This window comes from Schistocerca piceifrons, chromosome X, assembly GCF_021461385.2.
Source record: "Schistocerca piceifrons isolate TAMUIC-IGC-003096 chromosome X, iqSchPice1.1, whole genome shotgun sequence".
NCBI classification, from domain to species: domain Eukaryota; kingdom Metazoa; phylum Arthropoda; class Insecta; order Orthoptera; family Acrididae; genus Schistocerca; species Schistocerca piceifrons.
Window position 1 is genome coordinate 402,261,709 of NC_060149.1, and position 13,843 is coordinate 402,275,551.

At 41.4% G+C, this 13,843-nt stretch overlaps 1 protein-coding gene across 1 annotated transcript in view; it reads left to right on the forward strand.

Moving 5' to 3' along the window:
* Positions 1 to 2,902: 2,902 nt before the first annotated feature.
* LOC124722386 (protein enabled homolog) overlaps positions 2,903 to 13,843 on the forward strand; it is a 38,581-nt gene continuing 27,640 nt past the window's right edge. The window contains exon 1 of the mRNA XM_047247559.1: positions 2,903 to 3,001. Coding sequence (XP_047103515.1) covers positions 2,903 to 3,001 — 99 coding nt within the window. The remainder of the gene's footprint in view (positions 3,002 to 13,843) is intronic.

Sequence of the window (13,843 nt, forward strand, 5' to 3'; positions counted from 1 at the left end):
CTATGACGTCACTACATACACATGGCAACAAACACGAAGATACATATAAATAATAGAATAACATTTCCCACCAAAAATACAATCAAACCAATGGGACAACTGTGGGAAGTTGGGGATTTTAGGGTGAGGACAAGCTAGTAAAAAAAACACACCATGATCCCAAAACACAAAATGAAGAACAAAAAGAAAAAAATACAGCATTCTGCTACACCAACAAAAATCTGCAGGAATCGGACACTTCCCTTGAACAATATAGGTCAACTATAGGTGACCATACCAAAACACCAATACCCACAACTAAAAGTACGAAAATTGGAATCAGACATTTCCCTTGACCTACATAGGTCAACCTCAGATGACGATACTAAAACATCAACACACACAATTATGAAAATGGGAATCGGTCATTATCCGGTGACCTATATAGGTCCACCACAGCTACTGATGCCAAAAAACCAACACCTACAACTGCGAAAAATAAAACCACAATCCCAAAAGTCCACAAATCAATCATCCCTACATAAATTAAATCACATTCAATACTTCATAAATACACAAAACATCACAGCTAGGAAAAAAAAAAAATTAATTACCACCAGCAAATTCCGGCACTGCAACCTAGATCGACAGCCCCCCCCCCCCCCCCCCCCACACACACACAAAAACCAACTTATAAACACCGTGCCGTAATGACATTCACACACCACAACACCTTTACGTCAAAGCAGACGGGTGGAATCAGACGCTTCCAGTGACCCCTCCTTCTACTCTGTAGATGAATATCGTAACAGAGACTGATAGACCAGCTTAGGTAAAAATTCTGCTATATTTCAGTTTTGACAGCAATTGGTTGCAACAGTCAAGATCGGGTGTTCTGTGTACGATAAATTTATTAAAAGTACGTAACTGTGTTTTATTCTGTCAGTGTACCAATTCTGTAAATATTAGCAGTTACTGTGATATATTCACGTATTTTGACAATCTCCTGACAAATGATGAGGATAATAATTATTATATTCCACTGTATTATGTTATACTTTCTGACATGTTATTTGTCATTCGTGATGGCCAGCGGCTATTTCCGCAGCAGTACGAAAATATTTGTTCGCTCCAGTTACTATCCTCTCTGGAAATATCACCCTGGAACTACGACCTTTAACTGGAGTCACCGAGTCAGGAACGTCTAGACACACAGTTATTCCGTTACCAGCTTCCAGGTTATCTGTGGTGGTAGCCCGATAACTACCAGAGAACTAGAACTACGAGCCAATAACGATAACTGCCAGAGGAGAATACCGGCTCTGACAGTTATTTCCATAGTCGCTCGAATTCCTTAGTAACTTTCCTTGTACTACCTGTCCAAGCTAAATTAACACGTAAGGCGGTGGCTTAAGGGAACGACCGTACTTGTTAATGCCTGTACTGCAGCTCCTATCAGCCACGGCTCGGACATTAACTTTATTTAATTGTTTATGCTAAAAGTAACAAAGGCCCACGAAATAGTACACAGTTCTTATCAACAGATGGCGCGCAGTCTCACAGTTATTCCCATGGTCTATAGAACGCCTCCAAATGCGCAGTACGATCTTCGGTCAACAGATGGCGCGAGGCACTGTTGACACTAAACAGTTATTGAAATAACTGCCAGAATCAGAGGAACGGTTATCGCAGTAACCGTTACTTCTCAGTAACCGGTTATTTCTATCAGTTACGTTATTTTTTGCCACCTCTACTCTAGTGGCCGGCCGCCTCACGTGACAGGCGTAGGCAGTGTCTCCACGCGCTGGCCATGGGGTGGCGAGGATTTGAACTTATTCAGTTGGAGCGCGGACGTCGTGGTGACTGGACTGCGATATCAAAGATGTGTGTGCTGACTGTGTTGGAGAACAAGTAATGACCATTCTGCTTGAAATAAAGTCTTCAGTCCCTTCCCCCATGCAAAATCAAAGGACGTGAATTACGTTACTATAAGTGCAGTTTATTATTTGACACGATTATGATAGGCTACCAGTGAAAAAAAAGATAAGTGACTTAGAAAGCTCGTACATGTGATCAATTATGGTGTTGGGGATTTGAACTCGTGATAGATTTTTGTTGTGGATGTAAGGAGAATGGCTTTCTCACCGAGAAAATCGGACATCTTGAATAAATAATAAATGATAATAATACGTAGAAGTACAGTTTTCGAGAGAATATGGTGTTGGAAATTGAATTTGGCACAATTTTCTAGTGGAGATAGGCCTATAATAATAAATGATAATGAATGATAATAAATGATAATAAATGACAATGACTGATAATGAATGTTAATAAATGATAACGAATAATAATAAACAAAAATAAGGTTTTGCAACCATTTTCGTGTAGGAATTTGAATTTGGAGGGAATTTTCTAGTGGAGCCAGGTCAATATTAATAATGAATAATGAATGATAATAAATGATAATGAGTGATAATGAGTGACAATGAGTGACAATGAGTGACAATGAATGACAATGAATGGCAATGAATGTCAATGAATGGCAATGAATGACAATGAATGACAATGAATAATAAAGACAAGTACGGTCTTTGCATGCATTATCCTGTTGGAATTCAAACTTCCCGCCATTTTTTTATTTCTTTAACCTTAGGTTAGTGGACGTAGCACAATTGGACTTTTTTCCACCAAAATTCAAACTTCCCGCCATTTTTCTGAAGGTTAGGTTAGTGGACGTAGCACAATTGACCTATTTTCCCGCCCAAATCCGTCATCTTGGATGACCTCATGCGATGTTGCCAATTCTACATGTCGCCATCTTGGATCACGTCATCGCCGCCATCTTGAATAAATTTGGCAACATTGCAGCGTGTTCTGGCGCGAAGGTTGTCCCCCTACTGAAGTGATTGTGCATTCAGTCATTATGAAGCGAGCATCTAGCACCAGCGACTGTGACACTGGCAGCAGCAGCAGCAGCAGCAGCAGCAGCAAACGGTCTCGTGTGGACGAGTTCCATTACGTGGTAAGTACATATTCATATTTCCGATATCTGTACCCTCTAACTCTGTGTATGAGTGCGTCGTCCGTTTTGGACCGCTCTCTATAAAGATTGCTAGGTCTTTTAACGGACTGTGTGTGTTTGTGTCCACGTGTTGTGTGTGTCTATGTTCTGTGTCTATATGTTGTGTGTCTCTATGTTCTGTGTCCACATGTTACGTGTTATATCCGTTTTGGACCGCTCTCTCTAAAGATTGCCAGGTCTTTTAACGGATTCTGTGTGTGTTTGTGTCTATATGTTGCGTGTTACGTGTTATATCTGTTTTGGACCGCTCTCTATACAGACTGCGTGTCCACCTGTTGTTTGTCTATATCCATTTTGGACTGCTCTCTATAAAGAAAGCCTGGTCTTTTAACGGATTGTTTGTCTATATGTTCTGTGAGTTACGTGTTATAACTATTTTGGACCGCTCTCTATACAGACTGTCCACGTGTTGTGTCTCTATGTTCTGCGTCCACGTGTTACATGTTATATCTGTTTTGGAGTGATCTCTCCAAAGATTGCCAGGTCTTTTAACAGATTGTGTGTGTGTTTGTGTCTATATGTGATATCTGTTTTGGTCCGCTGATTTCTGTATCATTTAAGTCACTGCACTTCTACAGACATTTTTATTTCCATACTCGATGTTATACTCAGTCTTTTCCATCTTTCTAGATTACATCAGTCCAGAACTTGAGGCACTTAATCGGCAGAACTTAGAACTACTTAAACCTAACTAACCTAAGGATCACACACATCCATGCCCGAGGCAGGATTCGAACCTGCGACCGTAGCGGTCGCGCGGTTCCAGACTGAAGCGCCTAGAACCGCTCGGCCACCAGCGGCCGGCTGGGAGGGTTGTGCCGAGGAAGGCGTGCAAGGTGAGGGTCAAATGGTGGCCGCTGCACAGGACAGCCAAATTATCGAGTTTTTAGAGGAGGAGGAAAAAATCGATCTGTCTCATTGTTTGGAGACCTTGTTGAATGTGGCAATGAGTTGCTCAAACCATGGAACCAGAGCGGAGAAGTTGAATACTTTCGAACATTAACATTACTGCAAATAATTATACCATTATTTAGTCTTACTATTATTTATTGCTTTTTAAATCTACATCATTAAACCTACATTTTTTTTCTTGTGTATGTTATAGGTATATTACACGGCATAGCCCGTATACCTATAGTGGTGGTTGCGGGGGCGGAATCGACGGCACACAGCCGCAAAGACATGTGGTGCCCTGTGTAGCCCCAATCACAGCTGCGAGAGAGGCGGCAGCAGCAGCAGCAGCAGAAGGCGCGCAGGCACCACCCCCGCACCACCCCACTGGCGTCCCTGGGCAACTCAACCGGCAGGTCACGAAGAAGAAGAAGAACAACAATGGTCTCCCACCCCACAGGCAGGTAGGGGGAGCAACGCAGCCCGGGGGCCGTTGCCGCAGCCCGGCTGCTCCAGTCGGCTGTCAACGCCTCCTCCTCCTCAAGCAGCTCACCCCCGCCACCGCCAGCACAAGGTTCGTGTCCCCAACACGCATACCTCTCCCTGTAGATGATGACGCGCCATCGCCAGCTCAATCGTCTACCGGGTGGGCTCCGAGTTAGTACCATTAGTAATAGTAATTATCCTATGGCTAGCGGTAGTTCTCTCCCCCGTCCTATTGATAATGATTTGGATCAGAATAATGGCGCAATGATCTCCTTAGAATACTCAGCAGTTGCTAGGGATTTTGAGGGGCGCATCTCATTAACTAGAATTGAGAATCCAGGCGGGAGGTATCGCGACCCTGTCGGGTTTTCAGAGGTGTGCCTCCCTGTCTTGGAGACCGAGCTGCTCAAAGTCCTAGAAGATCTGGGATTTAACGCCGTTAAATGCAGCGCAGTATTATGCTACAAATTGAGTCACCCACCTAAACATCAGGGTGACGCAGAGACAACGACTCTGCACTATATATGGGGTAATAATGGCGTTATTTCTCGGAGCACATCCATTGCTAAGTGGTATCGAGAATCCACCTTGAGCGCTATTATGGCACGATTTTCCGAGATAGAAGTACATGGCTCCACTAAAGCGCTCAGCTGTATACCACACCTCGACATTCATATACATGTCTATGATCAATAAAAGGAGGGTCCAGTTATATTAAACTCCCTATAGATATTGCTAATAATCAGGCGTGCATTAATGTTCAAAATCAGTATGATAATGCTTGTTTTGCATGGTCGGTCCTGGCTTGTCAGAGAAATTACAAGAAACATCCCCAGCATCCGGGCAGTTACAAAGTAAAAGATACCAAGAGACATTATAACTTTGCCGGTATAGAGTTCCCTGTAAAGATCAAGGGAATACGTAAGTTTGAGGCTCAGAATACCGGAATATCGGTTCACGTTATGGTCTGGAGAAGAAGAAGAAGGACAAGTTAGATGAGCAAGACAAGCACACAATAGTCGGTCCCCTCCATTTCTCAAAATTTGCAGGTGAGCGAGAGTTGCATGTAACATGCTGCTGTTCTCTGAAGGTCATAATCACCACTACATCTGGATCAAAAACATGTCTCGACTCCTTTTTCTCCTAGTTAAGTAGGTATCAGGATAAAAATCATATTTGTTTAAGGCGTTTGAATTATTTTTCATCTGAACAGTTATTAGTGATACATCTATTAGATTGTGCTTCCAAGGATGCGGTACATGTGATTATGCCCACTGAGGAAAATAACTTCAGTCTTTAACTGCGCGACCGCTACGATCGCAGGTTCGAATCCTGCCTCGGGCATGGATGTGTGTGATGTCCTTATGTTTGTTAGGTTTAAGCAGTTCTAAGTTCTAGGGGACTGATGACCTAAGAAGTTAAGTCCCATAGAGCTCAGAGACATTTGAAAATAACTTCATTAAATTTCAAAATGCTCGCCATCAGCAGCGATGTCCTTTTGTTGTGTATGCCGATTTTAAATGCCTGCTGCTCCTATTACTTGTTGTGAAGGGAATTCCCTAGCCTCACACACAAACTTCACACAAAAACACGTACCTTATTCGGCAGTGTTCCAAGTGGTATGTGCATATGATTCTAAACTTAACCGCTATCAGTCTTATGTAGGGAACGACCCAGCGGTTTGGCTTCTCACTGAGCTTCAAACTTTCATGGGAAGTAGACAGGCTATACAGCAGCAATTTTCCCATGACCAAATCAAAGGAAGATGATAAATTATATCAAAAGGCAGTTAATTGTCATATTTGTGGTCTGGTCTTAGAGAAGTGGAAACACCCTGTAGAGATCATTGTCATCTTACAGGTAAGTTCTGCAGTGCAGCTCACAATGCATGCAACTTGAAGTATCAGTTACCTAGACACATACCCGTCTTTTTTCATAATTTGAGCAGGTATGACGCTCATTTTCTAGTTGAGCACTTGGCTAAGTTCGGTATGAAGAAAGATCAGGTCAGTGTCCTCCCTGAAAGTATTGAGAAGTATCTTTCTTTTTCAAAACGAATGACACCAAAAATTACGCTCCATTTCCTTGACTCTTTACGCTTTATGCAGAAACTGGTTGAGACTTTACGTCGGAATGATATGCATATAACTCGATCTGCATTTCCCGATGAGGAAAAGTTCCAACTTGCGACTAGGAAAGGAGTTTTCCCGTACGAGTATGTTGATAGTATGGCGACACTCAATGAAACCAGACTTCCCGACATATCTGCTTTTACCAGTGCTCTCACACGTGATGCTATAACTACAGCAGATTATGAGCATGCCGTGGATGTCTGGTGGGAATTCAACATTCCCAATTTGGAAGAATGTGCAAGGTTACACATGGACACAGACGTGTGTTTGCTTGCATATGTTTCGAAAAGTTCCGGAGTGTATGTATGACCATGTACTCTCTGGACTCTGGCACCTGGGTTGTCCTGGACGCTATGCTCAAAAAAACGGGACGCAGAATTGAACTTTTGACTGATCCTGCAATGCTTCTATTTTTGAGCGAGGGATCCGTGGGGGACATTGTCATTGTTTTCACAGGTATGCCAAGGCAAATAACCCGCAGATGGGTGTCCAGTTCAACGCATCCCTTAATTCTAGTTACATTTTGTACTTAGATGTGAACAACTTATAAGGGCACGCCATGATGCAGCCACTGCCAGTTGGTCGGTTTCAACGGGTGCCCGAAGACGAACTGAAGGGATTAGGTGGACAAATAATGGGTTTTGCGGCTGTTTCTGATGTACAGTATGTACTTGAGGCAGACATCGCATACCCTAATAATTTACATGGAGAGACAAGCGACTTGCCGTTATGTACAGAGCAACAAATTCCGCGAGGAATTTGGCTACTGTTGGAGATAAGCAGAGGTATATTATTCATTATCGTAACCTCCAGCAGTGCCTCAGATTAGGGATGAAGCTTGTCAGAGTCACCTGCGCAATCTCCTTCAAGCAATCCCCTGGTTGAAGGAGTATATTGAACTAAATACCGAAAAGAGAGCGGTCGCGAGTAATGATTTTGAAAAATATTTTTTATAAATTAATGAACAATTCCATTTTCAGGAAAACTATGCAGAATGTGCGAAATGAACGCGATATTTTGATTATAACCGAATCGGAAGGGCGTTATGGCGTGAGAAAATGTATAGCCAGGCCATATTTTAAGCACGCCACAATCTTCAATGAAAACTTTGTTGCTTTGGAGATGTCGAAGACTCCAGTAGAGTTTATGAAGCCTATCTATTTAGGGATGTGCATACTGGATATCTCCAAATTTTACATGTACCGCTTCCACTATGAGTTTGCGAAACCTAATTTTGTAGAACCAAAGTTACTTCATATGGATACAGACAGATTTATCTACTGGATCAAGAACTGCGATCCATATGAAGTAATTAGGTGCAATGGTAAATTCGACACCTCTTCTTATGGGGCCGATAATCTTTATGGTATTGTTCCTCAGAACAAGAAAGTTATCGGTCTCATGAAAGACGAGTCAAATGGTTTACCAATCGTAGAGCTTGTGGGATTGAGGTCCAAAATGCATGCATATTGTACAATGGACGGCGGCACTCAGAGGTGGGCAAAGGGTGTTAGATGCATGGCATCTCGTGTTCTTATGGTTGAGGACTATTTGCAATGCCTGTATGGTCACAGCATTCAAGGTGCTTGTCCACACATGGTTCAACAAACTAACATTCGATCACGGGGGTCATGATGTATACACTGTCCTGCAGTCTAAAGTCGGATTGTCTCCTCATGACGATAAAAGAGCCATTTGTGAGGATGGGATGGAAACCCTCTCATACTCGCAGAATTTATGGTGGGGGACTCTGGTTGATTGATAGAGAGGGAATGAGCGTGTGAATGTGGTGATTGAGGGTTATGCATGGAAATAGTACGACTCTTTTATCATAGTGTAAATATTGGATGAGAGTGTTGTGTGGGTGTGTATCAATTTGCGTGCTTCCATGTATATCTAAGTGTGCAAATGACTGTGGCAGCCTGTGTTAAGTGTGTGTCTGTGTAAATATATATATTCGTTATTTTGCCAAAGAAAATCATAAAAACGAAAAAAAGAAAAAAATTTAAAACTTAAAAAAAATATTCTTTAAAAAAAAGTCTATGCATGTAAATATTTTTCATTGCTATTACTACTTAATGTATGAACAAAACTAAGTTTTCGCACTTGACTTGTACATTGTATATGAACAAAAAAAGCAACTTTTCGCACTTGATATGTGCTTCCGTGTGACTGGTTATAGATTACATTTTAGTGTAAGTTTCACCTACCGCTAGCCATCCAATCAGAGCTAGTTTTAAGTATGTGAGTTACACCAATTAAATTCTTTATATATATGTTTCACTTGCTTATTGTAACGGAAAATGTTTACAGCCATCGACTTCAATGAAATATATGTATGTTCACTTGGTTGTTGTTGTGGTAAATGTTTAGAGCCACTTACTTCAACGAAATATTTGTTCACTTGTGGAAGTGGAAAATGTTTAGAGCCACCCACGTCAAAGATATACATTCGTCTTTAGTTAAAAGTCTTTTCTTTTTCGGGTGGAACTTCACTAGTGATAGTATTTACCATTTAAGATAGTGTAATTAGCTTGTAATACCTCTGCATTATTTCTAAAATTATATATATATATATATATATATATATATATATATATATATATGGTGTTACAAAAAGGTACGGCTAAACTTTCAGGAAACATTCCTCACACACAAAGAAACGAAATATGTTATGTGGACATGTGTCCGGAAACGCTTACTTTCCATGTTAGAGCTCATGTTATTACTTCTCTTCAAATCACATTAATCATGGAATGGAAACACACAGCAACAGAAGTACCAGCATGACTTAAAACACTTTGTTACAGGAAATGTTCAAAATGTCCTCCGTTAGCGAGGATACATGCATCCACCCTCCGTCGCATGGAATCCCTGATGCGCTGATGCAGCCCTGGAGAATGGCATATTGTATCACAGCCGTCCACGATACGAGCACGAAGAGTCTCTACATTTGGTACCGGGGTTGCGTAGACACGAGCTGTCAAATGCCCCCATAAATGAAGGTCAAGAGAGTTGAGGTCATGAGCGAGTGGAGGCCATGGAATTGGTCCACCTCTACCAATCCATCGGTCACCGAATCTGTTGTTGAGAAGCGTACGAACAATTCGACTGAAATGTGCAGGAGCTCCATCGTGCATGAACCACATGTTGTGTCGTACTTGTAAAGGCACATGTTCTAGCAGCACAGGTTCTAGCAGCACAGGTAGAGTGTCCCGCATGAAATCATGGCGGTGAATCGAGGAAGTACTAAAATGAGCTCTAACATGGAAATTAAGCATTTCCGGACACATGTCCATATAACATCTTTTCTTTATTTGTGTGTGAGGAATGTTTCCTGAAAGTTTGGCCGTACCTTTTTGTAACACCCTGTATATGCAGAAGTATTACAAGCTAATTACACTATATATATATATATATATATATATATATATATATATATATATATATATATATCATTTACCTGAGCAGAATGCTCATATTTCTGAATAATGTAAAATCTGAAACACGTATCTGCAAAGAGCAGAATCAATGTTGATATTTTCCGTCTAAAACCAATCATGCATCTGTAAACTGATATAACGCAAAAAAATCTGAATGGTGTATGTGTAAACTGATATTTCGCAAACAGTGTTAAAAAATTCTGAATTCAATAATAAATTACTTTATTGTAAAAATGTCGAATGTTATTATTTCAACCCTCAGTCATCATTGTTTTTATTAAAACATGATAAAGGTATTTCTGTACAAGGCGTGGGTATGTTGTTTTAAAAGAATGATTTCTGAATGACAAATTCTGGACTTCATCCAGCGGCGACCATCTCGCTTACGCATTGCCCCTGAGCTGTCATTTTCAGGTCCGGTGGCCACACACATGTGGCTGGTACATGACGCATCGCATCTGAGCTGTCACTTTGAGTGGCTTCCACGCAGGTGAGGTGAAAGCTCGTCTATTAATGACGCAGATTGAGTTACTCATCAGGCGAAACTGAACTCAAAGGCTGAGAGGTATGTGCCTCAGACAGTGAAATGTGTCTCAGGCACAGTATAACCAATAAACTTACTTGCTACGGACGTGGGTGTCACAGAAAGAAAGCAGGTACTCTTATGGAAGAATAAAATATTATTTATTTCTCATCCAACTTAAAAGTTATTTTACATTCTCATTGCAGATACAATAGCACTTTTTTGATAAATGTTCTTGAGTCGATGGATAGATCGAATAATTTAAGCGCAGTCAGCACATTTTTATAGGGTATGCCAGCATCATCCCAATGAATTCCATGGTAGAAATGAGTTAACCACTTTGCGTTCTTCTGTGTTTTAGAGCACTTCACTTTCTTGAAGGGTCTTGGTGATTCAATATTTGCAGTGAATGTCTCAATTATTCCAGCGTCTTGTGTGTACGCAACAAACGCAACATCTTTAAGTATGAACTGTCTTCGCTCTCCATCATAGAATCCCTGAGCATCTGCAATGATGTTCACTTGGTGACAAGCCATCATCAGATGATCAAGGTACAGGGCAGTATATATTCATTTATACAGCTCGCTGCACAATACCTGTGAGCAGACAGTATTGGATTACACGGTCATGTAGAACTAAAGCATATGCGGCAGTGTGTTCTGGGAAATTTGTCGATGATTCAAATTCGATTCGCACATCTGTAGGTCCAGACTTAATTATCTCATTCTGTTTAGAGCAGTCTATTACAATGATCGGTGAAAGCTCATTGAACTTATGTGGACCTAGTAGGCACCCACCTCCCTCTCCTCCAGCAATTTCGCCGGCCAGTGTGGCCGTGCGGTTCTAAGCGCGTCAGTTTGGAACCGCGTGACCGCTACGGTCGCAGGTTCGAATCCTGCCTCGGGCTTGGATGTGTGTGATGTCCTTAGGTTAGTTAGGTTTAAGTAGTTCTAAGTTCTAGGGGACTGATGACCTCAGTAGTTAAGTCCCATAGTGCTCAGAGTCATTTTTTCAGCAATTTCATAGTAAGAAGGACGAAACCTTGCATACATGCCACATGCTAGGCTGTATACATTTTGGTTCCACTGCAGATGTAGATTGTCATATGGATAGAATTTTGAATTGAGGTAGACTTTGGCATTAGTTAACTTGTAGTTATCGAACACGGTGGAATCTTTTGCTGTATTTCCTCTTCTATCGGTCTGAAAAGCAAGTATGATGAACCTGGGTGTCTCTAGATGGCTGGAGGTCTTAATAGCCCATGTTTGTCTGCTCGTGGTCAGTAACACTGGGTACTCGAAGATCTTCCATGAGCGGAATGTCAGTTACAGAAATGTACCTGAATTCAGCACTGTTAAAAGCTTCAAACACTCCTTGTCGGATACACTGATGTGAGGCATTTTCCATATTATCCTGTTGATTGTGATCATATTCTCTTCTTGAGCTCCTTGAATGTATGAGTTATTGTCCGTCGCACTCCGCGCCAGAATGAATTCTTGCTTAGCATTCATAATAATCTGACTCATATTCTCAAAGTATCCCACAAGCACTTTTAGAGGTATTCAAGCAGTAAATCGCGTGTACCCTTGAGCTGCTCTATCCTCTGGCTCGTCTATGAACCAGCCTACATTTTCTAAACTATGCAAATCTGCTGGCGATGCCGAGACGTATGTTTTAAGGGTCGATGATATGCCGACATTGCGTGTACGGTCGATCTCAGAGACACTGAGTTCATAGCGTATCTATTGGAAGAGGAATGCTAATGCATTACATGTCAGCTTGGATCCCACTGTATTGCTGCCGTCAGTTTTCTTCAATGACCCCTCGAGATATATGAAACTCTTGCACGGAAGTGTGAGTGCGTCCTGGTGCTGTATGACAATCCTGATTTCATTATTCTTCTTAAATATGATTGAAGCGTAAGGTTTATGTGAGAAGTATTCCTGATGTATAATTCTCTCATCATACTCTACTGGACTGGTTATATTGAGTGATGACGTTATTGCGAAGCTTCAGACCAACTGATTTAAGAAACTCGTAGTTCACGGGTGTTATCACTTTGCTGTTCGGTAGCGAAGTGGCAAGCTTTGGATTGCGTGCACTTGTTTTATGTCGCACGTCCATCTTGTCTTAGGTGTAATCGTACAATGATTTACTCGCCACGAAAGTCAACTAGTTGATTATTCTGGTCCACAATACGCAGCTCCAAATAGTCCAATGTCTGAGCTGTCATCGGAAGGTATATTGTATTGGCAGGGGTCTCAACAATGTTATACCCCGTTGCAACTGAGGGGAAGAATCCGTAAATAGTGTGAATGAGAGTATCGTTGAGATAGGAGTTCGTTGCAATGTTACACTCGACGCGTATTGTATTGACTGGGAATATGTCCACTGTCTGATTCGACTTGTAAAATTTACTTGGCTCCTTCTTCAAAATCTGTCCTTTTGTGAAAGTGAGCAGGCGTCCTATTGAACCTTTCTGGTTAACGTCTATAGTTCTATTTACAGTTCTTATTTGAGATTTAAGTGTATTGATGTTTGCACGTAGTTCAATACCTTTTCTGGACTGTTTTAAGACGTCATTTAAATCGTCGAAATCGTATGCACCAGGTTCTATTTCCAGAATATCTTTTTCACCATTAATATCGAGATGCAGTTTGTTGTTAGTCTCGGTGATATTCGGCATGCTGTTGAACGTCTCCAGTCCAATCAATGCAACACTCCATTGACCAGTGCTCAAATCAATTGGCGGGAAGTAATTTGCACGTAATACACATGATGGTCCTTTCAGCGTGAAAGTGTACGACATTGCATCTGAACCTCAACTGATGAATGAATGTTTAAACATCCTCTTTATATACCGTGCTTCTTCTTATTCTTCTCTGTGAACGTCAAGAGAAACATGATGCATAGATGTCCGCAGAGGTGTGTATTGAAGCCCTGATAGCGTCGATAATTGTAGAGTACATGTCTTCTGTGAGTGAAGTCTTGCTGTAATTCTTCGTGTGGCTGCAGGTCACCAAATGAATCGAAATAGTAGACAGTATCCGTGTCTTTCATAACGTATGCCACCCAGTGGGTGCCGGGGCCTCTGTCAACATCTAGATTCACAATACCACATTCACCAATTTTCCACGTAGTCTTTGGTAATGTATCCTGCATAAACACCCCACGCAATTTTCGTATCTTGAATTTACGTCTAACAAACTTAACAAGGTCTGTATTTGTGAGTGGCCAGTCTGGTAGGACCGCTAATGGGCTTTTTTTTTTTTTACTTATGAATAGACCAATACCCTTCCTGTATGGT